The sequence below is a fragment of the Nicotiana tabacum genome, unplaced genomic scaffold (genome assembly GCF_000715075.1).
Source record: "Nicotiana tabacum cultivar K326 unplaced genomic scaffold, ASM71507v2 Un00080, whole genome shotgun sequence".
Classification (NCBI taxonomy): domain Eukaryota; kingdom Viridiplantae; phylum Streptophyta; class Magnoliopsida; order Solanales; family Solanaceae; genus Nicotiana; species Nicotiana tabacum.
Window position 1 is genome coordinate 25,719 of NW_027438318.1, and position 24,726 is coordinate 50,444.

Consider the following 24,726-nt stretch of genomic DNA (forward strand, 5'->3'; position numbering starts at 1 on the left):
TTTTTCAGTAATGTTTTACTTTGTTTAAATGATTTGCTTATATTTTTCTTCCATCTGGTTCCTCATGTTAAAAATCCTAAGTGTTTTGGTTTTATCTGAGTCCTGAAGATGCCTTTGTTTGTATGTGTGTATACTTGTTTCGATTAAGCTCTTTGTGTTTGAATCCTCTTCCCTGTTTGAGTTATCTGATTCTGAGTTCTTACTATTGTGGAAACCCTAATTTCTTCAAAGGTTTTCCTCACTTGTTACTGTGAGATCTTTACTTGTTTTTGACTCTCTTTACCTGTTAGACTGGTTTCTTCACTTTGGCTCTACGTGTGAGCCCTGACTATTTGACTTGGTTGACTACTGAGCCCTAGCTTACTATTTCTACTGCTGCATGTTTGTATGCATTCAATTGTTTCTTTTGCCAATGCATTTGGCCTTGCATGTCTGATATTTTTGTTCGTTCTATTTATATGCTGAAGTGCAGAGTCATGATTCTTTCTTGATTATTCTTGATTTCCTCAATGTTACGATTAATTGCAAAAGGTTCCCTTATAAACCCTAATTTTTATTCATTTGTTTAAAATTGATTGATTCATTTCCTTAATTACTGTGATGTTTTACATTGCTGAATCATTTCCCAAAATTAAGCATATTTTGTACTTAGACTCAATTATTTACTTCATACTTTTACTGCACCCTTATAGGACAAGAATCAATCTGTCTCAAATTGACTTCTTTCCTTAATTCACCCTGTTAGTATCCGTTTGAGCAGTAATCCCTTGATTAAAAAGAAGTACTTGTGTTAATTGATTTTGATTATGATTATTTCCATGTTTTTGATGAAACCTTACTTGTTACCTTATTCTTTACTCGTTTTCAAAACTATAAATACCCTATCTTCTTTCTTTAAACACGAATAATTGAGTTCAAAAATGCACTCACACACTCAAAAACGCTCTCTTTCTTTACTACTATTTGTGCTACTGCTTTGTCTAGCCGGGTGAAAGCCAAGGCTAGACTGTGAATCCTTCATGCTTTACCTTTCTGCACATTGCTTTTCTCTACTGGTATGTCCTAGTTAATTTTAAAAGTTTCAACAACAACATGTTTCTTAATTGTTCCAATTTCTCTCATTCTTGTCTACTTCTGTCTGTGGTTCTACAGTCAAAATACATTACCAGCATGTTATAATGTATCCCCTTCCCCTTTAGATTAATGCACTCCCCTACATGTGTTCCAAGGCATGCTCTGTCAGTCACTTACTGTATATTTGTTGTCTTATGAATCTCAAACCCTCATATCCCCTCTATGTGTTTTTGTTCTTTTAGCTGGTTTATGACTATGCCAGCATCAACTATTGTTGTGCATGTCAAAACCAGACCCCTGATGGGGTTATGTGTTTACAGTTGTGTGTCCCCAAGTCCCTTGAACCCTTTGTGTGACTACTGAGTTTTGAGTTTCATTTACTATTATTGATTTCAAACACTCATGTTACTGATTGCTTTCAAAATGGACTATCAATCCAGCTTTTTAAATAAATCTCTTTCAACATGTGCTATGCACTTCCACTATATTCTTAGAATCTAGGTTCTGCCCTTCTTGTGTGAGCCTTTCCTTGGGACCCTTGAGCTCCCTCTAAACTTAGACACATAAGGGCTGGCCCTTCCACATTGCACTCATTCTGTCTGGTTATGCAAATCTAGGTGTGAGCACTGCCCGGGATCCCTTGAGGTCCTTAGGGAACTTTGACACACCCAGGTATGAGAAAGGCTTTGAAATATTGGCATTGAAGTGGTTCATTTCATAACTCAGAGAGGAAGTCAAGATCAGGCTTCCTTTGGTTGTAAATTTTTATTCTTACATTTCTTTTGTGATTCAATCATTTAGTCTATAATAATTTGTAAACAATTATGGGGTTGGCTAGTGAAAAAGGATGGCAAATATGCATGTTTTAGCTATCAAAAAGGTAGAAAGCATGATATTAGGTTTACATTATTACTTGCGTAATAGAATCCATGCTTAAGACTCATCTCATGCATTAGAGATCATGTTCCTTAGGATTTACAATTACTGTTTTCAGCATGTTCACTTCACTAGCATATCACTTAGAGATTCCTGCACTAAATATGTTGATAACCAGTGTTTCTACAATCATGTTCCTACTGTCATGCACACTTAGAGATCATATTTTAGTCTAAACAACACTAACAAACGTATCATCTCTGCGTGTTCTGGGAATCATGTTTAAATATTAGTGCATATAGAAATCCTGCTTAAGATTCTGCATAAATGTCATTCTGCATCCCTGTGCACTAGAAATCATGCCTATAGGGTCCAAATCACCTATTTAAAATTTGTTTACTGCTTTATTGCATCCCTAATCAGTAATAGATATCATGCCCATAAGACATCTCTATCACACACCTAGGCAAGCCTTAGGTAATAATTAGAATAAAATTGAAATGCCTTTGTTTAATTATCAACTGCTACAACTAGCAGGCAGGCCTGATTCGGACTTTTTGTCTGAGTTATATAATGAATCTGGTTCTGACTCAAACTCTGCTTTAAGATTTTTTAAAATTCATACCTTAACTGTGTTTAAGTCATGCTATTTATATGCATTGTTTGCGGAGGTATACATGACCCTTCTAATTGTTTATATGTTCCCCCCTCAAGATGCAGTCCTACGTATTTTTGTATGTTGCCTTAGCCTTTTTTACCTTTAAACCTAAGGGTCGGCCTAAACCCTCCCTCTTATAGGAATAGTAGTCCTAAATTCCTCCGGAACTGATAGGAATGGGACGGGTAGTAGCATGCAATAGAGGTCGAGACCAATTCGCGCTTTAACACTTTCACGGGGTGGGAAGGGTAGATATGGACATGATGACCGGTGCGCTAATACCACATGTATTCCCTCTTCTGAGGAGTGTCATACCGGGTATTGCATTGAGGTGATCCATATTACAAACAAACCTAGGACCCCTTTTACATTTGCAAGCGTGTTTAGATTATAACTCTTTTCCAAAACCTTGCCTTTCAATAATTGTTTGCACTTGTGTGTTTAACTTAAATCCCATATTACTTGAGCCTTTATTTGTTTACTTGCTAATTGCATAAATTCACAAAAACTATCTGGTCGGAAACCACACTAATGAATCCTGAGAGATGCCTAACACCTTCCCTTGGGATAATTTCAAGCACTTACCCTGTCTCTGGTTATCAAACATAGTTGTAGTTACATCTTATTGGTGCACTAACGCACCTTAAAATCATTAGGTGACGACTCTTCAAATATTCAATTTTCAAAAGGAAATGAGTCATTACACCCCATGAATATCGAAACCCGAAAACTCCTCTCCGACAGAAGGTAGAAAAAAGGGGGCGCGACATCTTTTTTATGAAGAATGCTCCACAACAAAAATGTTGTGACTACAAAAATAGGTTGATACTGAAATAGGGCCTATGTTGTCGGTTCAGCCACTATTAGTGCCAGAGCTAATTTTTTGAATTGTGGATAATATTTTATGTGTTTAATATTGTTTTACTCACATAATAGATAGGATATTGTGTACCTTTAATTTCTCGAACTAAAACTACACTTACTAAGACGTGTAAAACTACCATCTAGACTAAAACCCCGCTCTCCTGCCAGGGGTTTGAAAGCAATGGTGGATTAGCTATCCTTTAGTTCATGTTGGCATTATGGTTTCCACTTAAATTTCTTTCACTTTTTAATACTGAGAAGAAGTTATAGCTCCTTTATGAGGATATTGAAATAAATCTCCCCAAAGCTACATATGACATGTCAAATTTTGCACTTCTTTTTAAATCGTCGAAATGTTCAAGATCCCTTTAATAACTCTAACTTGAGTCGAATTAACTTCAATACCCATGTTAGAGATAAGGAAACCCAAGAACCAATCGGATGCGACTCTGAATGCGCATTTTTCATGGTTTATCTTCATGTTATATCTCTGGAATCTCCCTTGATTGACTCAAGTGATATATTCCTTGAATCGATTTTACTATCATATCATCAAGGTAGACCTCCAAAGGTCTTTCTAATGTAATCTTTGAACATTCAGTTTACGCATCATTGATACATTGTCCCTGCATTTTTGAGTGTGAATGACATCACATTGTAGCAGTAAGTTTCCCAGTTTGTAATAAATGAGGTATTTTCATGATCTTTTGCATCCATCCTAATTTGCTTGTACCTGAAATATACATCTAAAAACCATAAAAAACATATGCCCAACAGTTTTATCTATTAGTTGATAGGAAAAGAATCCTTTGATCATTTTTATTTAAATTAATATAGCCAATATGTATCTCTACTCATTGGTTTTTTTTAGGGACCACCACGATGTTAGCCACCCACTCCAGATATTTAACTTTTCAGATTGATCCAATCTATAGGAGTTTAGAAACCTCATCTTCTATATTTGATTGCGGAGAAGAGCATAATTTCTTTTCTTTTGCTTGACCGGGGTATACATGTCATGACAGTATGGGATCAAGCAATACAATCTGCGTTAGCAAATAAAAATAAAATCAACTTACTTTTGAGTTCGGGGTCGTCAACTGAACTCTCTTCGATAACTCTACCATGATCATGCAAGGTATGACTATCCTAACAACCTTTAGTGAGAGGATGGTCAAAGATGCTCCATTTTAGTTAGTAGCCACATATATGGCTTACAATATCATTCTAAGATGGTTGATTGTTGAACTGTCAACTGGCCGTCAACTGCATTTCTTCGATTACTCGCCATTGGATGACGTTTACTGAACTATATGGATCAGTCAAAACTCTTTTAACATTAGTATATAAAATGCGTAATCTAATTATCAATGCATCATTATGTGGTATCGTCAATCAGTCTGCATCTTCATCATCGAAAGTGATGCTTTCTCTGGCTAATGTTTTCCTGCTATATTTTTCATCTGTAACTGATGCTTTAGCAAAAAAAAATTGCAGTCGTGAATGTCATTATATTGATTTCTGCTCTTTCAGAGATAACAGTAACTATCCACTTAGGTGATGAAGTTTGTGGTGGGCCCCCTCTTTATTTTGATCTTCATATAAGATTATTTTTCTTTTATTTTTTTTACTAAATATTTCTATGAGGTATACCATTTTCAAACATGAATAAGCTACTTCATTTCGTAAGATTCTATAATATGCAGTCCTATGCACATGATATTTATGGAACTTGCATAAACTCTTGGCTCCTTTTGTTGGATCTGATCTCATATCCTTAGGTCATCTCACTTTATTGCTCATATCTTTTAACACAACTACCAGTTCATGATCTTTAGCTTAATGCTCCAAGTTAATGATCCTTTCGTGAGTGTTTATCTAAAAAAAAATTATGAGCACCAACTCGATCTTTAGTTTTGTTAAATTATTTGTCTTGATTTCGGTTGTATATAATACGACGTGATCTTGGGGGTCTGATGTTCCGTTATATTTAAGTATATCTTGAATTTTAAAAAATTTCGGGATTGATAATGGAGTAACACTTGGTTTCCATAGTTGTTGAAAGTATTTATCCATGTCGATCCCTTTGATGACCGACGTTGTTCTACTTGTTGATCTGTTTCTACAAAGTTAGAACGAAAAAGGGTCATATGTACCCTTTTACTATCAAAAATTATTTATATGCCCTCTAATTGAGTATCCGACTATATATAATCCTATTGTTATATTTTTGAATAAAAATAATCCTTAACCATTAATTAGGGGTGGGAATAGTTTGGGCAAATCCGAAATCCAAACCGAAATTTGATTTTTTGAATTTTTGGTTTGGATTTGCGGATTAGGAATTAGATTTTGGATTTAACTTTTGGATTTTGGATTGGGTACTTCCGATTTTTGGATATTCAAAAATCTGAAATTTTATACTTTATATTTAGTCCATCATTATGCCAATAGTAATAAGTTTAATACCCTACTGATGATAGGCTATAATTACGTATTTTAATCACTTATTACACTCTAAATTACTGCACTTTAATTGAGTTTGAGTTTTAATCGCTAGTGTCTTGTACTAATTATGTGTTTTATGCCTTGAAGGAGTGATTCCGAGCTATGTAGATATTATGAAATGAATTCAAGTGAGTTGGAGCTTTGAAGTCTGAGTAAAAGCCCAAGGAATCAAGCCAGGATCCTGTTCAGGGATCAACTGATGATAGTTAAGAACGAAACGGGAATCGAGCGGGCACACGACGAATTGTCTAGTAAAATGCACATAACTTTTCACTCACAACTCCGTTTGGGCTCCACAATATATCTTTGGAAAGCTATTTGAAAGGACTACAACAATAATGTTTTGCATTTTCACAAATTCCCACTACCACGGCGCATGGTGCGGCGCGCGGTGCGGCGCGCCTGTGGTAATGTTTTGCAGCCGGTCAGAATCAGCAATCTGAGCTTTTCCACTGCCGCCCCGCATGGCGCGTTGCCCCATGCAGCGCGGTAGTGCAAATTTTACATAGTGAGTGTCCTATTTCATGCGGGAGAAGTTATTTTCGTCTGGGCCCGACCCTACTTGGTATAAATATATATAAAAATGCTATTTTGAGGAGTTGGACATCCTTTTGACATAATTTAGACCTAGAGTTGGACAGATTTGACCTAAGAAAGCAGATACACAATAGGAGCAAGGCGAGTAATTCTTCTCCGAGTTTTTCCTTCCTCTTCCTATTTTTCATTGTTGTTTATGACTTTTAGTACTGTAGTTTTACATACTATTATGAATAGCTAATTTGTTATCTAGGGTTTTGATGGAACCTTTTGTAGGATAAATTCTTGTTATATTTTTATATAATTGAGCCGTAGATTTCTCTATTTGGTCAACTACGTTTATGTTGTGGTTGGTTGAAGAGCTCTCAATTAGTTGTGCCTATTTAGTATGTATTACTCGGGAGAGAGTACATATTTAGGTAGTTGTTGAACAACATCACTCCCGACGTATGTGAGGAATCAATAACCAAGGGTTTAAAGGTGGGATTAGGGATAACGAAACCTTGGGTGCGATCTAAGTGAGTTGTAATTAAAGTCAGCTAGCGTAACTCGAGAGAGTATGTCTAGTAAATTATCGTAATTACTCAGGAGAGAATTACAACACATAGAGCGCTCATGATCGGTAGAGAATAGTTAGGCGAAATTATAGAAGACATAGCGGGAAGGATTTTGACAATTGGGAAAATCATAACTCTAGTCCTCCTTAATCTTTTCTCTAACCCTTAGTATCTGTAGTTGTTAATTTACTATTTTAATTTGTTAGTTAATTAGTTAAACACAAGAATCTTAATATCTATAGTGAACAGTTGTAGCTAGGCTTTAGTTCTCTGTGGGATTCGACTCCGGACTTGTAAACCGGATTATATTTGCAACGAGCGCTTAGTCCTTTTTATAAGGCATAGTTGGGCGTGATCACCTACACATTAGATATTATCTCATATATTCAATAATAATTACTAAGTTACTGTCAAAATACTTTTTATTTTGATATGATTTTACTAGTGCTACTTCTTATCTGCCAAATTAATGTCTTTGTTGTATTTTTTTAATAATAATTTCATTACTTGAATATTTTATTTGAATGATTACAGCAAGAATGAGTAACTTTTCAAGGTAATTTAATATGAGTATTATTTGAATATTCATTTTTGTAAAACTATAAACATCTCAACTTATACGCTTAAAGCGAAAATCCTTATTATCCAAACTGATTAATCTGAAACCGAGCTTAAAAACTCCGATCCAATCCGAACTTATTTGGATTGGATTTGGATTGTTATCTCTTCAATCCGAAAACCAAAATTCTCATATTCAACCTGAACGGCCCGAACACCCACCCCTATTAACAAATCCGGACCAACGAATTAAAAGGACGCGTGGAAGCCATATACACATTTTTATATACCCGATTCTTTTAGCCAAACCCAAATCCCTAATTCGGATCTTTCCCCTATTTTCTTTCATCTTCTTCACTTTCGGATCATTGGGATCCCACTCTCAGCTTATCTTTCCCACTCCGGATCCATTGCTCTGACACCGTAGCAAAGTTGCATTTCACCTTCGCGTGGAGCGAGATAACCATGATTCCTATGAAGAGCAAGTCACATGTTCACTTTGATTTTATTAGTTCCAGCGTCGACTACAACTTGAGAGTCTGTGGAAGAAGCATGTGACAAAAAACCCAAATGATCTAGGAGACAGCCAAAAATTAGAGAAACATTGAGGAGATAATGGAGGAGGGAAGAAAGATGGAATCAGAAACAAAGATAAAATAGTAAAGAGACAAGGATGTGTGTGTGGTTGGGGAGGGCAGTGTTGGAAGATAGTTGATAATATTGAACAAGAACAAGAAGGAAATAAAAAATAACTTATCGAACAAATATTGTGTCGAGGCAAGCTACTGCCTGAAAGTAATTTCGGCCTGAGTGGGTGCAAATAGTTAAGACCGGTCGCTTCCTAAGTTTTCACAGTACTTTCAAACACATGCACTCGTGGCTGAAATTTTGAAGTTTGCACAAAACAATCGCACAAAAACTTACCGAAGAAAAAGAGAAGGGGATGATGTTTTTGTGTTAGATAATTCACAAAAGGCAAAGTTGTTGGACTATCACAGATGAAGAAATTAATCTGTAATTGATATAAATATTAAACACGGTTGTTATAAAAATTAAAGCATAGCTTTTACAAAGAAATAAATTGGACATATTCTGGTAAGCATGTATTTGGACACTTTTTGGTAAATTTAAAAAATGAAGAAATAATTTTAGCAAAATCAGATTAGACCTCACGTATATCTCGCACGAGGGGGAGGGGGTGGAGGTGAGCGGAATCAACTCGTTTTGCCTTAAGGACCAATTTCTTATGTGCGCGAGGCCACTCCTTTTTAATAGCTCTTTACAAGACCAACAAATAGCAATTCAATATAAAGAGAAGAAAGAGACTTTCCACAATCGATTGAGGGACAATTTATCTTTCGCAAAAGACAAAGAAATAGAAAAAAAAATGATCACAAAGGAATCTTTGACTTTGCATTACCAAGTATAAATAATATAGGCTTGAGAGCAAGTGCCTAATTTTGCAGCTTCATACCTCATCGAAAGCCTACACAGTTGCTTTTCAGATCAAGCAGAGGGTGTATTACGATAAAACCTTGATATAGGTTTTGATTTTGTGCTTGTTTAATGTTTAGTCCCAACTCTTTCTTGAATGAATTTGCTCTTTTTCCAATCAATTTTGTTTTTTAGTAAGCATTTGGTTTCAATCCATTTCTTGTATCGCTTTGACATAAGTGGTACTGTTTCTGTTCCTGCATTGGTATGACTTTTGTCCCTTGTAATATCAATAAAGGTCTAATCTTAGTGATGAGTTTAATTGATAATAACGTTTATTCTGCTTGAACAGAAATGAAAAGATGTTTGCTCTGTTTAATCTTGTTGTATCTTTCTGCTTGAATGTTAATTTCGTTATGTAAATTTCTGCGTGTATTCTGTAGCTTGCTGTATTGTTTATGAGCTATATGCCAGAAAGTAAATTGAGTAATGGGACGTCTTCTTGGCTGAACAAAGGAGATGAATAAAAAAAGAGGGGAAAGATCCGAATAAGGGTCTGGGTTTGGCTAAAAGAATCGGGGATATAAAAATATGTATATGGCTTCCACGTGTCCTTTTAATTCATTGGTCCGGAACTTTTAACACAATTTTGTTCAAAAGTATTAATGTATTAATGTGGGATTACATATATGCAAGTTAGGCCCGCGGTCTGTTGATGAGCAGAAGAGAATAGATCAGTTCCAAAAGTTGGACCCTCCACAGTTTGATAGTGATCCCACAGCTAATGTCCAGGATTTCTTGGATAGGTGTCATGAGATTTTGCGCACTTTGGTCTTGTTGAGTCCGATAGAGTTGATTTCACTACTTTCCAAATGAGAGGACCAGCCAAGAGTATGAATGCGGGGTTATATATAGTCGAATAATCAAACATAGGGCACATATAAACAATTTTTAAAAGTAAGGGGGTAAATATGACCCTTTTCCGTAGATTATAACCAAAGGTAACCTTTTAAGAAGAAAAAAAAGGGGGGGGGGGGGGAGGGATAGTCACCACAGTTTTTCTGTTCTTTTGCAATGTTAAAAGCCTCTTTACCGATACCAAAACTCTGATGATTAAACTATCTTCAATAATCATCACTAAACTCATCCTCCTCTGAGTCACTGTCCTTTCCCTGCATTAGCATTCAAGCAGTAAATCCACAGAAAATTATCTTCAAAAAGACTTATGAAGCTAGTTATACAGTGTTATGATATTAATCACTCTCATTCAGTTCTTGACAATAGCCTCAAGAACCATTGGTAGAGGTTGGAAATGACAATGTGAAAAAATTGTCAAAAGAAGGGTAACAATACTGAAGGTCTTATTACAAATCCTTCATTCCAAAAAAAAAAAAAAACAACGGTAGATTCCAACAGAGACATATATGATATATCCTAGGGCCCAAGAACAAAATAAGGATGCGGGTCTGATGAAATAAAGATTCAGTGGTAGAAGGTAATCTGGTCTTTCTAAAGCTAACAATTACACCCCCCCCCCCCCCCCAAAACCTTATACTGACTCTTTTCTCCATTTATGATATTCTAAGGCTGCATTCTAACCCTCTGGACTTGAAAGCAACCGCACCCCCACCCCCATCCCACACACACAAAAAGGCCAAGGATACATTTATTAGTGGAAGACCAGTAAAGTCATCTTGGCAGCCTCATTATTGCAAAAGGCAAGATGTCTTTTGAAACGTCAACCAAAAAAACTCGCAGGAATTCCTACCCTTTCAACCTTTGGTGTTTTATGTTTTTCGGGCCCCCCTTCATTACTTTTGACTTGATATAAGACTAGTAAAATTTTGTTGGAAACCATGGTAAATGAATCTTGTGAGGCTCAGAACCCAAGCTGAAAATTGCTCGCAATAATCTAGAAAATGTAGCATGAGCATCAAAAGGAAAGAGAGAACCCACCACAACAAAGATGTAGGAGGTTGCAGATCTTAAGATTTTAGAGCCTCCATGGATTATGTTTCTATTGAAGACAAATAAAATGAGGAAAATACTTGAAAATCTCAAAAAACCTCTATCTAGAGAGCATGCTATCTTGCTATTGAATTGACATAGTTAGCGGGGAGAAAGAAAAGGATAAAGGAAGTTATACTTGGCAAATAGTTTTCCCCCAAAAAGCGCTTAAGCTAGGAGTTATAGAACTCTTAGTAAGCGCTCAATCTAATGCCAATATTCAAGCAAGCTTATTCAACAGTTTACTATGCAACAAAAAATCCCCAACCAAAACCAAACACTTGAATTCTAGTGATAAGGTAGTTATGACCTCAAGCTCCACTCAACTCCGCAGTTTTCTTCTGACCTCCATTACCCTTTAATACTTACTACAATTTTGACCTTGGGAAGTACCTTCTTATGAAACTGATCAACAGCTTAGGAAGAATATTCGATATTATTTACAACGAAGACAAGACAACTTCTTTGAAGATATAATCCAAGAGGTAATATGGAAACGAGATATTCTCAAATAATGTACGCTCAAAAAGAAACTTATGAAACATGTACTTATCCATGATGCAGATGCGACACTTATGAAACAGTGATGTATCTTTACCTCATCACTATCAAAAACTTCATCAGGGTCCTGTGGCATAATAACGTTTAAATGATGTTATTAAAGGCAATAAACACATATCATGACAAAATTTTGATTAAAGAAAATAAGAAGTAAGCTCAAATGGAACTAACATATTCAAAATAATAGAGCGGGTTCGGCCACAAGTCATCCTTAATTATGTCAGCAACCTGCAAAAGTGACAAAGTGTCAAAATGAAAAATTTCAGCAAAGATTTTACCTCAGTGGCCCAGTGCACCATCACCCCCCCCCCCGCCACCACCACCCCCACCACCCAAAATAAAATGGAAAATTGGAAAGAAAAAACATCATGAAGTAATCCGCAAAAGATATAAAACATATACCTCATCCTGAATCTCTAGAGCGTCATCCTCATCATCTTTTTGAGTGACTTCGCTGAACCATGTAAAAAAGCTGCATAGAAAACCCCAAGACGGAAAACAGCTGAGCAAAGATGACCAGAACTATCATATCCCAATGTTTATCAAGAAGGTCTAGAGTGGAGACTACAGAAAATAAGGTCAGTGCAGAGTGCAGACACAGTACTGCTACAGTAACTTTGTAGCTGCATTAAGCAATAATTACCGGCATGATTTCTAATGAATCTCAGCTTCTGTTCTCATTATGATGACCAAGCTCAGTCTTACGGTCTCACCATTAACCAAAAACCAGCAATAGTGAAGCAAAACATTCGTTGTCTACAACAATTGGGGTACACTATTCGAAAGTCACTACAATGGACCAAATTATACGCTGCATAATTAATAATGTGCATTGACAAACACTGAGGGCTCGTTAGGTTGATGGTTTAGAATAACAAATCCTAGCATAAAATCTCGCATATTATAATATAGTGTTTGGTTGGTTGCATAAGAAAAAAATAATCGCCGCATAACCAATTTAGTGTTTGGTTACCGGTATTAAATAATACATGCATCAAGCTATGTTGGGATCTATGTATTATTACATGCGGGTTAGAATGTAGAACAATTAGTGATACATACAGGGATTAAACTATTTAGAGACAAAACTACCCTTTTAAAGTGAGTAATTTGTGTATAACAATCTCCTCATTATTAATCATTGCGTAACAGTCATTGCATTATTGATTCCCGATAAACAATCCATGCAATATATCCGCTTATAACTAGTATGTGAGCCAAAGGACCCCTGAAGTTATCATCAAGAAAGTTTGACATGAGCAAGCCTGCTATCAGACATTAGGCAAACCAAGGTTTCCAACAACATATCAGAGAATTAAATTGAGTCTTAGATTAAATCAACAAATAGCCAAATATGATTAAACTTAGATCATATAGATATGCTAGAAATAAGTAAACTCACCTTTCCTTATCGCGAGATCGCTTTTTTCCTTTCTTCTTATGTGCAACTACATTAGGAATGCCCTTCAAAGAGTCAACCAATATAATTAATATGACGAAGTAAGGAACGTACAGAATGTATCACATCTCAAGCTGCGAAATGGAAACTCACCATGCCTTTTTCCCATTTTATTGTCGTACCAGAAATCTTTGTGGGTCCATCTTCAAGGAAGGTATAGGTCTTTGAGAGCTTATTATTTCCAAAATAAGGATTCGCATTGAAGTTCTGTTAAAAAGAGAAGATCATCATTCTGAATTTCCAAAAAAATGCAACATATACCGATGTATATTAATTTCATGTGCGGGAACGAACTTACAAAGGTTATCGAGTAGCCTGACTTCACATCTTTAGTCTCTTCAACTTCAATAGAACTTAAAAACTTGAAGATCTACAAGCGATAAGGCAGTTACATTTTGAGATGCCGAACTCAAGAAGCATTTAAAGGATAACTCAAAATTTTATTGTACAAGAGAGCCTCATGTTAATTCAGCATTGACTTATTAAAAGTAATAATTCAACATCGATAAAACTTGGCCAAATAAATAGCATTAGAGTCGGTAATAATCTAGTTCCACAGTTTTATAAGCAACAAATTAGAACCAACCTTTAGGTCTTCTTCATTTAGAAGTCTACCTAGGACAGGATGAGCCAAAAACTGTAAGTAATGAAACAAGTCAATTAGATGACAAGCACTTCATAATTTCACCAACATAGAGAGAAGGAATTATCAGGATAGGACACCAACAGCAGTTAACCAAAAGTCCGGGATAGCTTTAATGATGTCGTTTCGTTTATCATAGACAGGCTTGCGGATCTCACTGTACTCCTGTTCCACTTTCAATACTTTATCACTTGCTTCCTCATTGATCTGCTAGCAAAATTAGAATGGTCATTGGTTAAGATGCAAGACAAAAGCAACAAAAGAAATCTAGCAATCAACTCTAAGTTACATTTTTAGAACTAACAAAACTTTATTTTTTTCCACCTTAATTAGTTTATAACCTCATAGCCTGCTTTTGTTGTGAGCACAGTAGCAAAAGCTCGTATACTTATACCCCTATAGAATATAATTAAGGTTTCCCCTTTATGATTGAAATGCAACATGTACCCTTCACGGCTTCAACTAATCATTACTCACTAGGCAAGTCTGCCAAGGCATAAGAGAACTACTGATAAAGAGGGATGACACTAATGAGAATATCTGCATCTATTCCAACTGAAAGAGAAGCATAACAAAACATAAAACAGCTCGTGTTCTTGTACTTGTAATAATGTTCCAACAAACCGTGGAATCGACTTATATGCTATAGATACTATCACATGCATGCAAAGATAGGGAAGAGTAGGAGCCAATGTTCTCAGCTATTACTCAGATATTTTCTTGGTCATCTAGCATATGGTAGATCTAAGAGTGCCACCAATATAGAAACTGTCCAAGTTCTTTATGTTATTTTGATTATTTATGTTTAGACTGGTGGTAGTTTTAGAAATATCTCCACAGTGTTTTGCAGATTGAGCTTTGACGGATGAAAGATGGATTACTAGACTTTTCCTCCAATAATTTATCCTAAGTCCTAACTCTTGTAATGTCAAAGGACAAAATGATGGATTAGAATAATGCAACTTAATCTTTCCTAAGCCGATGGTCTACAGGAAACAGCCTCGCTACTTTTTCAAGATAGGGGTAAGGTGTGCGTACACACTATCCCCCTCCCCTTAGGATTACACCGGGATTGTTGTTGTTGTTGTAAAATAAACTGGAATCCACAGATGCAAACCAGTTGTTATTCTCATCAAACTTAGCAGCCGATTTTTTCTTTTTCTTTTTTCGATAACTAAGCCTGGTGTTTGGACCAACTTGCGAGCATCTCCGCTATTCAATCGGATGCTTGTTGCCTTCCACCAAGCAAAGCATAGTTACTGGGAACTCTTCCCACCAAAACTTAGGCTAGTGGGAAGAAAGCACCTAATTTTTTGTCTCTCTAGCATCCAAGGTTTGCCTCTACTTCATTGACCAGTAGGTCACAACCTTGGGTGCAACTTAGAACTCAAACTTTGGCCTTTCTTTCACCATAAAATCAAAGTCAAGGATCACCCTATCATGCGGCTCACACTGCATCCAAAATAAATAATACGACAACATACGCAATATTACAAAAACTAATGAAGACAAGCCTTTTTTTGTGATAATTAAATGAGGACTATCTTTACATGTTGCAACTCAAACATAATTATGCGAACCTAAACTCGGAGTTATTCCCTTAAGTAGCTTATGTAGTTCTCGAGCATGTGTTGTTTACACACACACACACACACACACACACACACACACACACACACACACACACACACACACACACACACACACACACACACACACACACACACACACATATATATATATATATATATATATATATATATATATATATATATATATATATATATATATACACATACACATATACAAGCAGAAGATATAAATTCCATATACAATGTGCTTCAAAAAAAAATGCCAAGTTGGAAATTACAACCAATTTCTCTAATGGAAAACATTAAACGTACGGCCTTTGACTAAAAATTAATTCTTTTGAAAAAGATATATATGCTAAAAAAGCAGTGTACTCTGAACCCACTTAAGATCTTGGATTTTAAACACAATTAGGGTAATAAAAAAAATTGTCCCTTCTGTTCCTCAAAAGAAAAGGGATAAATTTTGGAAAAGAAAGGGATTATTTCACCTTCTCAAGCTCGTCTTGTATTTCTTGCAATTTGTCAATGGAAGTAACGATCTCACTATAAATGATGTTGCTATTTTCTTCATCCACTTTCTGTTTCTTCCCTGTGTTAGCGCCCATCATTTTCTCTTCTCTGGAAAAAGAAAAAGAGAAAACAGGCAAACAGAGGTTGCAAAAGTGCGCCTTTGTTGGAGGGTTACTGCCTTAAACCCTAAACCCCTATCTATAGATGTTTCAATACTAAGGTTTTTTTTTTTTTTTATATCTATATAAACGCCACCCAAATTAGGAGTATCTATAGACTCAACCCAGGACCTAAGTTTGAAAGCCCCTTAAGACATGTGTTCCCTTTTTTGACTTTTTCAAAAATAGAATAGTTATTTAATTATTTTCCTAATATTTATTATTCAGGGCGGATAAATTTATTAGAATTTAATTATTAAATATTTTTTATTTGAATTATGTACCTAATATTTAGTATTTTAAAATTAATTAAAATTTAATATTAAGTAAATCGTTAAGAAAAGTCAATTATTTGGAACATTTAGTCCTTTTTTATCCTTTAAAAATTAATTTTACGTTAAATAAAATAGCTATATAATTATTTTCTTAATATTTTTGACTTACAAATCCATTAAAATTTGGTTATTAGATCTTTTCTTATATGAATTCGATACCTAAAATTTAGTTTAAAATCAATTAAAATTTTACCTTAAATAAATCGTTAAGAAAAGTCAATTATTTGGAACTCTTAGTTCTTTTTGACCCTTTAAAATAGATTTCACATTAAAAAAATATTTATTTAATTATTTTTCTAATATTAAGGACTTACAAATTCATTAAAATTTGGTTATTAAATATTTCCTTATTATGTACCTAAAATGTAGAACTTTAAAATCAATTAAAATTTTACCTTAAATAGATCGTAAAAAAGTTAATTATTTAAAGGGAAACTACCAGCTATGTCCATTTATAAGTAGCTTATTACAAAAATTAGTTAATTCATAAAATATTACTAATATTAGCCAAATATTACCAATATTAGCCAATTAGCTATTTGTAGCCAAAAAAAATCAAATTTTTGCTTTCTTTTGAGTGGGTATTATTAGAACAGATTGGGTACATCTTAAGGAGCTTGAATCTCAGTTTTGCGAGGATTTGATGGAGTTTTGAGGTGGTTTGAATTAAAAATTCGAAATAGAAGATGAACATGAAAAAAAAAGTTATGTGTATCACGTTGTGTATCATTTGTGTATCACATATATATCATATTTGTATCAAATATGTATCACATGTATGTGATACATGTGTCGTAGAAAAAAAGATTGAATTCGATTTTAACTAGGAATTTTGATACCGAAGCACTGCAAATCACTTCCAATCTTCCTCAAATTTTGTATATTGACACATCTATATGTTTTCAATGAATATCAACCATAGCCATTGAAAAATGTTCTTTTTGCTTAAATTTTTGGAATCTTGTATATATATATTTTATATTTCATCACTTTATTTGCTACCTCATCCATAAAACTTCATTTTCATTTTGCATCTAATGTTGCTAATCACACTTAAAAATATGGAAGGAGATCTTTGCGTGTAATTCTTGGAGAGAAAGAACTTTATTTATTTGGATTTTCAATTTTTATGTGTGCTTGGTTAGTTTTAATAAATCTATGATTGATTGCTAGATCATTAGAGATTGGTAAATTGGGACTTATTTGGGACATTTTTCTAAGATTCCCTTATTTAAAGCGTTTAGTAAAAAATTTGAATACATTCTCTTGGAGTAGTTCATATATGGCAATTGGCGACATCACAATGGTGCCAATTGGATTCCTATGAACAACATAATAATTCTTTTAGCATCTATGAGTAATTTTCTTGAAGAACAATTTTATTTACACTTAGTATCTACAATTATGTGGTAAATTGATGCAAGACTAAAATTAAAACTTACTAAATATATAGGAAAATGTTTTACTTTACTTTTAGTTTGTCTTTTTAAATCTATCCATACTATTTTTAAATAACAAAACTTCAAAATAAAATTGATCCATTTTTTTATCATTTAAAAAGAAATAGTATCGTATTGGACAAAATTATTATTTTATTAGTATTTTCTAATATTTAGGATGTTGATATTAACTAAAATTTTGACTATTAAATTTTTTCTTATTTGAATTATATAGAGACTCTTACAACAACAATAACAACAACAACAATAACAACCCAGTAAAATCCCACAAGTAGGGTCTGGGGAAGGTAGAGCGTACGCAGACCTTACCCTTACCCCCAGAGGGATAGAGATGTTGTTTCCGAAAGACCTTCAACTCGAGAAGAAGAAAAAGAAATAATAGACAATAGACAATAGATCAGACACAGCAATAGAAGCTATAAAAATATTAACAACATCGTAAGAAATAGAAAAATAGATGTAAAAGCAATAACAATAAACATCAATATTACCATAGGAAATAGTGAGTAAATTACATAAACCACTAACGACACACAGCAAAACATCAACAGGCCAACCCCTCCCCCGGAATAATAAAGAAAAAAAAAACGCTCGATTCCCTCCTAACCTATAACCCTAATGCTCGACCTCCGCCCCTTCTTATCCAAAGCCATGTCCTCGAAAATTTGTATTTGCGCCATGTCCCGCCTGATCACCTCACCCCAATACTTTTTAGGTCGTCATCTACCTCTCATCGTCTCTGCCAATGCTAACCGCTCACACCTCATAACCGGGGCATCTACGCTTCTCCTCCGCACGTGCCCGAACTATCTATGCCTCGCTTCCTGCATCTTGTCGTCTATGGGAGCCATGCCCACCTTCTCCCGAATATTTGCATTCCGAATCTTATCCAACTTAGTGTGTCTGCACATCCATCTCAATATCCTCATTTATGCCACTTTCATCTTCGGGATATGAGAATTCTTGGCTGCCCAACACTCAGCCACATACAACATGGTCGGTCTAACCAGCGTTCTATAAAACATGCCTTTGAGTTTCGGTGACACTTTCTTGTCACATAGGACTTCAGATGCTAACCTCCATTTCATCGACCCCACTCATATACGGTACGTGACATCCTCGTCTATCTTCCCGTCCCCCTGAAAAATTGACCCAAGGTACTTGAAACTTCCTCTCTTAGGGATGATTTGTGAGTCAAGCCTCACATCCATGTCCGCTTCCCCCGATTATCGCTGAACTTATACTCCAGATATTCTGTCTTAGTCCTACTCAACATGAAACCTTTAGCCTCAAGGGTCTGTCTCCAAACCTCCAGCCTCTCATTAATGCCGCTTCGCATCTCATCAGTCAGTACTATATCATCAGTGAACAACATACACCATGGCACATCCCTTTGAATATGGTGTGTTAGCGCATCCATCGCTTGGGCAATAAGAACAGGTTGAGCGCAGATCCTTGATGCAACCCCATAACAACCGAAAAGTGCTCCGAGTTACCTTTCATAGTCTTAACTCGAGTCTTAGCTTCCTCATACATGTCATTTAATACCCTAATGTAAGCTACTGACACACTTTTCCCTCCAGGCATCTCCAAAGAACCTCCCTAGGAACTTTGTCATACGCTTTCTCTAGGTCAATAAACACCATGTGCAAATCCTTTTTCCTATCTCTGTACTGTTCCGCCAACCTTCTGATAAGGTGAACAACTTCCGTAATGGACCGACCCGGCATGAATTTGAATTGGCTGTCGGATATAGGCACTGTCCTCCTCACCCTCCCTTCCACTACTCTCTCCCAATTTTTTATGGTATGACTTAGTAACTTGGTACCCCTATAGTTGTTACAATTCTGAATGTCACCTTTGTTATTGTACAGCGGTAACATCGCACTCCACCTCCATTCATCTGGCATCCTCTTCGTCCCGAAGATAACATTAAATAGCATAATGAACCATTCCAAGCCTTCTCTACCCACACACATCTACAACTCCACCGGAGTTTCGTCGGGCCCGGTCGCTCGGCCCCTTATCATCTTGCGCATAGCTCCCGCGACCTCCTCAGCCTTAATACGCCTACAATACCTAAAGTCTTGGTGACTTCTAGAGTGAGCCAATTCCCCTAGCACAATGTCTATGTCCTCTTCTTCATTCATAACACGATGGAAGTAATCCTGCCATCTCCGCTTAATCTGGGCATCTTTCGTCAATACTCTGCCTTCCTTGTCATTGATGTACCTCACTTGGTCCAGGCTACGAGCCTTCCTCTCTCTAGCCTTGGCCAGCCGAAATAGCTTTTTCTCCCCTCCTTTGACCCCTAACTCCTTGTACAGACGACCAAACGCTGCATCCTTAGCCTCTGTGACCGCTAACTTCGCCTCCTTCCTGGCTTCCTTATATCTTCCTCTGTTCACTCTCCTCTCTTCCTCGTCTGTGCTCTTTACTAAACTAAGATACGTCGCTTTCTTTGTTTCCACTTTACCTTGGACCATATCATTCCACCACCAGTCGTCTCGGTGCCCGTCATAGTAACCCTTTAAGACCCCTAGCACCTCTCTCTCCGCCTTTCTTATACAGTATGTTGTAGATGTCCACATCTCGCTAACGTCCCCGCTACTCCTCCAAGCTCCCATAACCATTAACCTCCCCTCCAACTCCTGAGATTTATCAATTTATAATCCCAGTAAAATTACATATATTAAGTCGAGTGTGTTTATTTTCATAAGAATTCATACGTATAGGAATTTATTTCATCTACTACAATAAAAATTCATATACCATTTGAAGTCTTCCACTTCAAGATATCTAAAGACTGTTAAATCGACCTTCTCTATTTTTTTTTTCTGGAGGTGCAAATCATTTGCAAGAGAAAGAGACAAAAATTAACGTGTTACTGTAATGTTTAACAGTTTGTCTTGTCATCAATATAATTAATCTAGCGAGTAGTTATTATAGGTAATCGCAAATAAATACCAAATTGGGGATATATAGCTGACTGATATTATCCATTATTATTGAGCTAAAGAAAGTAAGAGTGTTTCTCGAAATGTATAATCTTTCTTATCATATGATCAGATATACCTATAAAGGATGTCGTGATAACCTAAATCTATCCCTGACGAAATTCTACACGGTAAAGTATATGAGGACTTTTGTAGAGCAAAATCTAACTTTATTGAATTAGATAAAAAAGATTAGCATTCATCAACTTTTAGGAACTCAAAATTTTATTTTTTTAAAAAAATTGAGACACTTCTATGAAAATAACTATATAAGTTTTCTAAAATTTATATTCATTAATATGAGATACATACGCAACGTGAGTACTCTAAGACTAGTAGATTTATATATGGTGAAAGTGAAGAAGTTGCATGCGTAACTTTATTTGTGCGAGCGGCATAACATAGAATATGGGAGGAGGGTAAAGGGTTAGGGTGATGAGGTGGCATGTCACGTGACGTTCATAATATTTAATATTAGGTGCTAGTCACAGTAGACCGTAAAAAATGGGGGCATAAATCTTTCCATTTTCCAAAATAATACTCTCTCCGTTATAATTTATGTGATAGTATTTTTAATTCGATAGGGCAAAGAAAAAAATGCTTTTAAAACCTGTGCTCTAAAATAAGTCATAAATAGTTATTTGGGGAAAGAGCTTGGGGTCTTATCATATAGCCAAGAGATGGGAGGAGCATATTGACACTTTAAGTCCTACTTGGACAAGGTAGCTAAGTAGATAAAGAATTTTCTAGACCGCAAGTGGCATTGCGGATGAAGAATTTTGCGGACTTCAAACGACATGCAACAGACTATAGAGTTTTCTGTTTTACCTGAACATCTAGATCCGGTATCATCCAGAATTCCCCTAGTGTCACGACCCAAAATCCGAACATTGGGGGTCACGACACAACCTTATAACGCAACACCATAATGAAAAACAACAACCAAGAATAACTACAAGACTTCTTATCCATTGCGATGTGTAATCCGATTCCAATATCAATATCAACGATAATCATTACCATCGTGACACGCAACCCGATCCCAATATCAATTTTAAGTACCGTTGCGACATGCAGCCTGATCCCAATATCAATTACAAGTACCGTTGCGACATGCAACCCAATCCTAATATCAATAATAAGTACCATTGCGGCATGCAACCCGATCCCGATATATTAATTCGTATAAATCCACCCAATAAACAACCAAGTATGGTGAAACTCACAATATAACATAAAAGAGAACTAAAACTCATAATTCACGAAATACGAACACAATCAAAGAGTAATAGACAATTCGACATTCAAGAACTAGTCTCACCATATATATGTCAACAAAGATTCAACAAGTCGTAAATGCGAGGACAATCTAAAAGTCACACAATTCGACATAGAATAGTAGAGTAAGACAAGAAACAAGAGAAGGCAACAAGGCAAGTAAATGCATGAAGCATATAAAAACATGAAGCAAATAAAGGTATCCAATGACATGTAATAGCATGTAACAAGTAAAGACATACGATAAATAAAAGCATAAACAAGTAGAAGTATATGACAAATAAAGACATGCAGCAGTGAAAGCATACATATCAAGTAAAAGCATACACCAAATAGAGTACGTAATAAGTAAAAGTATGAAATAAGTAAAGATATGATATAATCAATTGCATGAAATAAACTAGTACACCACCCCATATGCTTAAACCCATGATAATCATATACACTTGTCACCTTGCATATACATTGTTCCCACACATAAATCACGTAGCAAATAGACCAATCATGTCCTACTTCCCTCATATTAAGGTTAACCACAATACTCACCTCTTTTCGGAACAAAATCAACAATCCAACATAGCTTTTCCCTTTAGAACAAGCCTCCAAATCACCCAAATCTAGGAAATATTACTCAAATAAGTCAAAACAAACTTTAGAAACTGCCCTAATATAAAAAAGATTCGATTTTTGAACATATTTGGAAAAGTCAACAAAAAGTTAACCCTAGTTCACATGGTCGAAATCTAAAATTATGATCAAATCTAGATTACTCATTCATCTCTGATTGAAGTCCAAATATGTAATTTGTTTCGAGATCCGACCGCAATTCGAGGTCTAAATCTCTAGAAGATTAATTTAACAAACATATTGACTTTCGATGTGTTTAGCAAGAAAAACCAAATAGTGTCATCTAAATTTTACTATACGACACTAAAGTAAGAACACAATTCCTTCCGCTATTTCCGAGGGTGTAGAATTCTAAATCAGTGTAGTTTCTTGTATGTTTCACAAGACATTGTTAGCTGGTGATTTCATATCCCCGCAATGACTCTTTTCCTTCTCTCGATTTCACTATAAAATGTGAAAGTTAAAACCTCACTTAGTCACAAATTAAGAATCAAGAAACATATGTCAAGAAACATATTTCACTAATATGGCTAAGTCTCAAGTTCACTACGCTGCCTTTCTTGCGGTCTTCTGTTGATTCCTCATCGTATCAACTGGTGAGTGGCCAACAATCTATAAATCCCACGTAACGCTATCTGTTTGGTGTTGTTTAGCTTTAGACTGTGTTTGGTATGAATAAAAATATTTTTTTATTTTTTCATCTTTAGTTGGCTTAAATATCTTGAAAAATTATTTCCTCACAATTTTATTTTCGTTCGGTTGGAGAAAAATGACTTCCCCAACAGGAGAAAACATATTTTTCAGAACTCTTTTTCAACCTTTCCCGTCATATTTTCCACCTCTACCCTTCACCCTCCACCACCCCAACCCTCAACCCCCAACCCCAACCCTCAACCCCCAACCCCAAAACCCCACCACCCTCAAAACCCTGCCATCCCATATCCCCCACCCTCACCTCTACCCTTGCTATCGCTACTTCGGCCTCTAGACATTGACCTACCACCCTCCACTCCCTTACCGATTGTATGTCCCTTAGTGTTTGCCTAAATTATATATTTTTCAAAAAATATTTCCTGCTACGTAACCAAAGACCAGAAAATAAGTAAGAAAACTACTTACCTTTAAAGTCAAATTAACATTTTTTTTCTCATTTCTCTATCAATATTGAAATTTCAAACATCAGTATGTTATCATAATTGGTTTGGATAATAAAAATATATAAATGGAATTACCAGTAAATATATATTTGACTCCAAAAAAAACGAATAGTCAATTTAGTTTGAGCTTTTACCTTCAATTCTATGCAGAGATGCAAATGGCAGAAGCATTTGGTTGTGAAAAGCGCAGCACAACATGGACGGGAGAATGCATTATTTCGATTAATTGTAACGACCGATGCATAAATTGGGAGCATGCTGTTCATGGAGATTGTCAACCGGATGGCGCCTTTATACCTTTTGCTTTTGCCTGCTTTTGCTACTTCTGCTGATCAATGATCATTGTATTTCTTCATCTTAATTGATGCTACGTACCTATGTTCGCAAATAATAATTAAATCTACTCTTGCAGTTTGTAATAATGTTAAAGAATTGTGAAATCACATGAGATAATATGCTCCTGCCGATACGAGTATCTATCTATCTCTCTATATATCTTTTTGTAATGTTTCCTTGCCTATTTGTGACTCGATATATACGACAAAACCACATGAGCTTCAATGGTATCTTAATTTACCATCAGTAGTACCCCAAATAGCTTCAATCCAAAACTAGAGACTTTGGTAGATGAAGAGGAGCTTCAATCTTCTTGAAAATGATTTTAGGTGGTCTAAGAGCTTTGTTTACCGTGAAAATGGTAACAACAATTAAATTTGTAAATAGGACTCTAAAAATACGTGACCTATTTTTATGCTAGTTGTTAGAGCAGTTGATGCTAGGTGTATGAACTTTAATGATGAAATAAGAGTTAAAACTGGGCAGTGATCAAACCGAGGGGCTTGCTACCCGGGCTTCGGAATGGTCGATGAAAGGCCTC

The 24,726-nt window shown here is 35.7% G+C and overlaps 2 protein-coding genes across 2 annotated transcripts; both read right to left on the bottom strand.

The window, feature by feature from the left end:
• Window positions 1-10,014: 10,014 nt before the first annotated feature.
• Window positions 10,015-16,096, bottom strand: LOC107766902 (NAP1-related protein 2-like). Its single transcript, XM_075248758.1, has 10 exons — window positions 15,817-16,096; window positions 13,821-13,943; window positions 13,680-13,730; window positions 13,392-13,463; window positions 13,187-13,300; window positions 13,037-13,098; window positions 12,037-12,106; window positions 11,806-11,862; window positions 11,672-11,701; window positions 10,015-10,238 (listed from the first exon to the last, which is right to left on the bottom strand). The coding sequence occupies exons 1-10, from the start codon at window positions 15,934-15,936 to the stop codon at window positions 10,191-10,193; spliced, it is 747 nt and encodes a 248-aa protein (XP_075104859.1). The 5' UTR covers window positions 15,937-16,096; the 3' UTR covers window positions 10,015-10,190.
• A 3,674-nt stretch (window positions 16,097-19,770) lies between these two features.
• LOC107766903 (uncharacterized) lies at window positions 19,771-20,424 on the bottom strand. Its single transcript, XM_016585792.2, has one exon. It carries the CDS (start codon window positions 20,422-20,424, stop codon window positions 19,771-19,773), a length of 654 nt encoding a protein of 217 aa, XP_016441278.2.
• Between the last annotated feature and the right edge of the window lie 4,302 nt (window positions 20,425-24,726).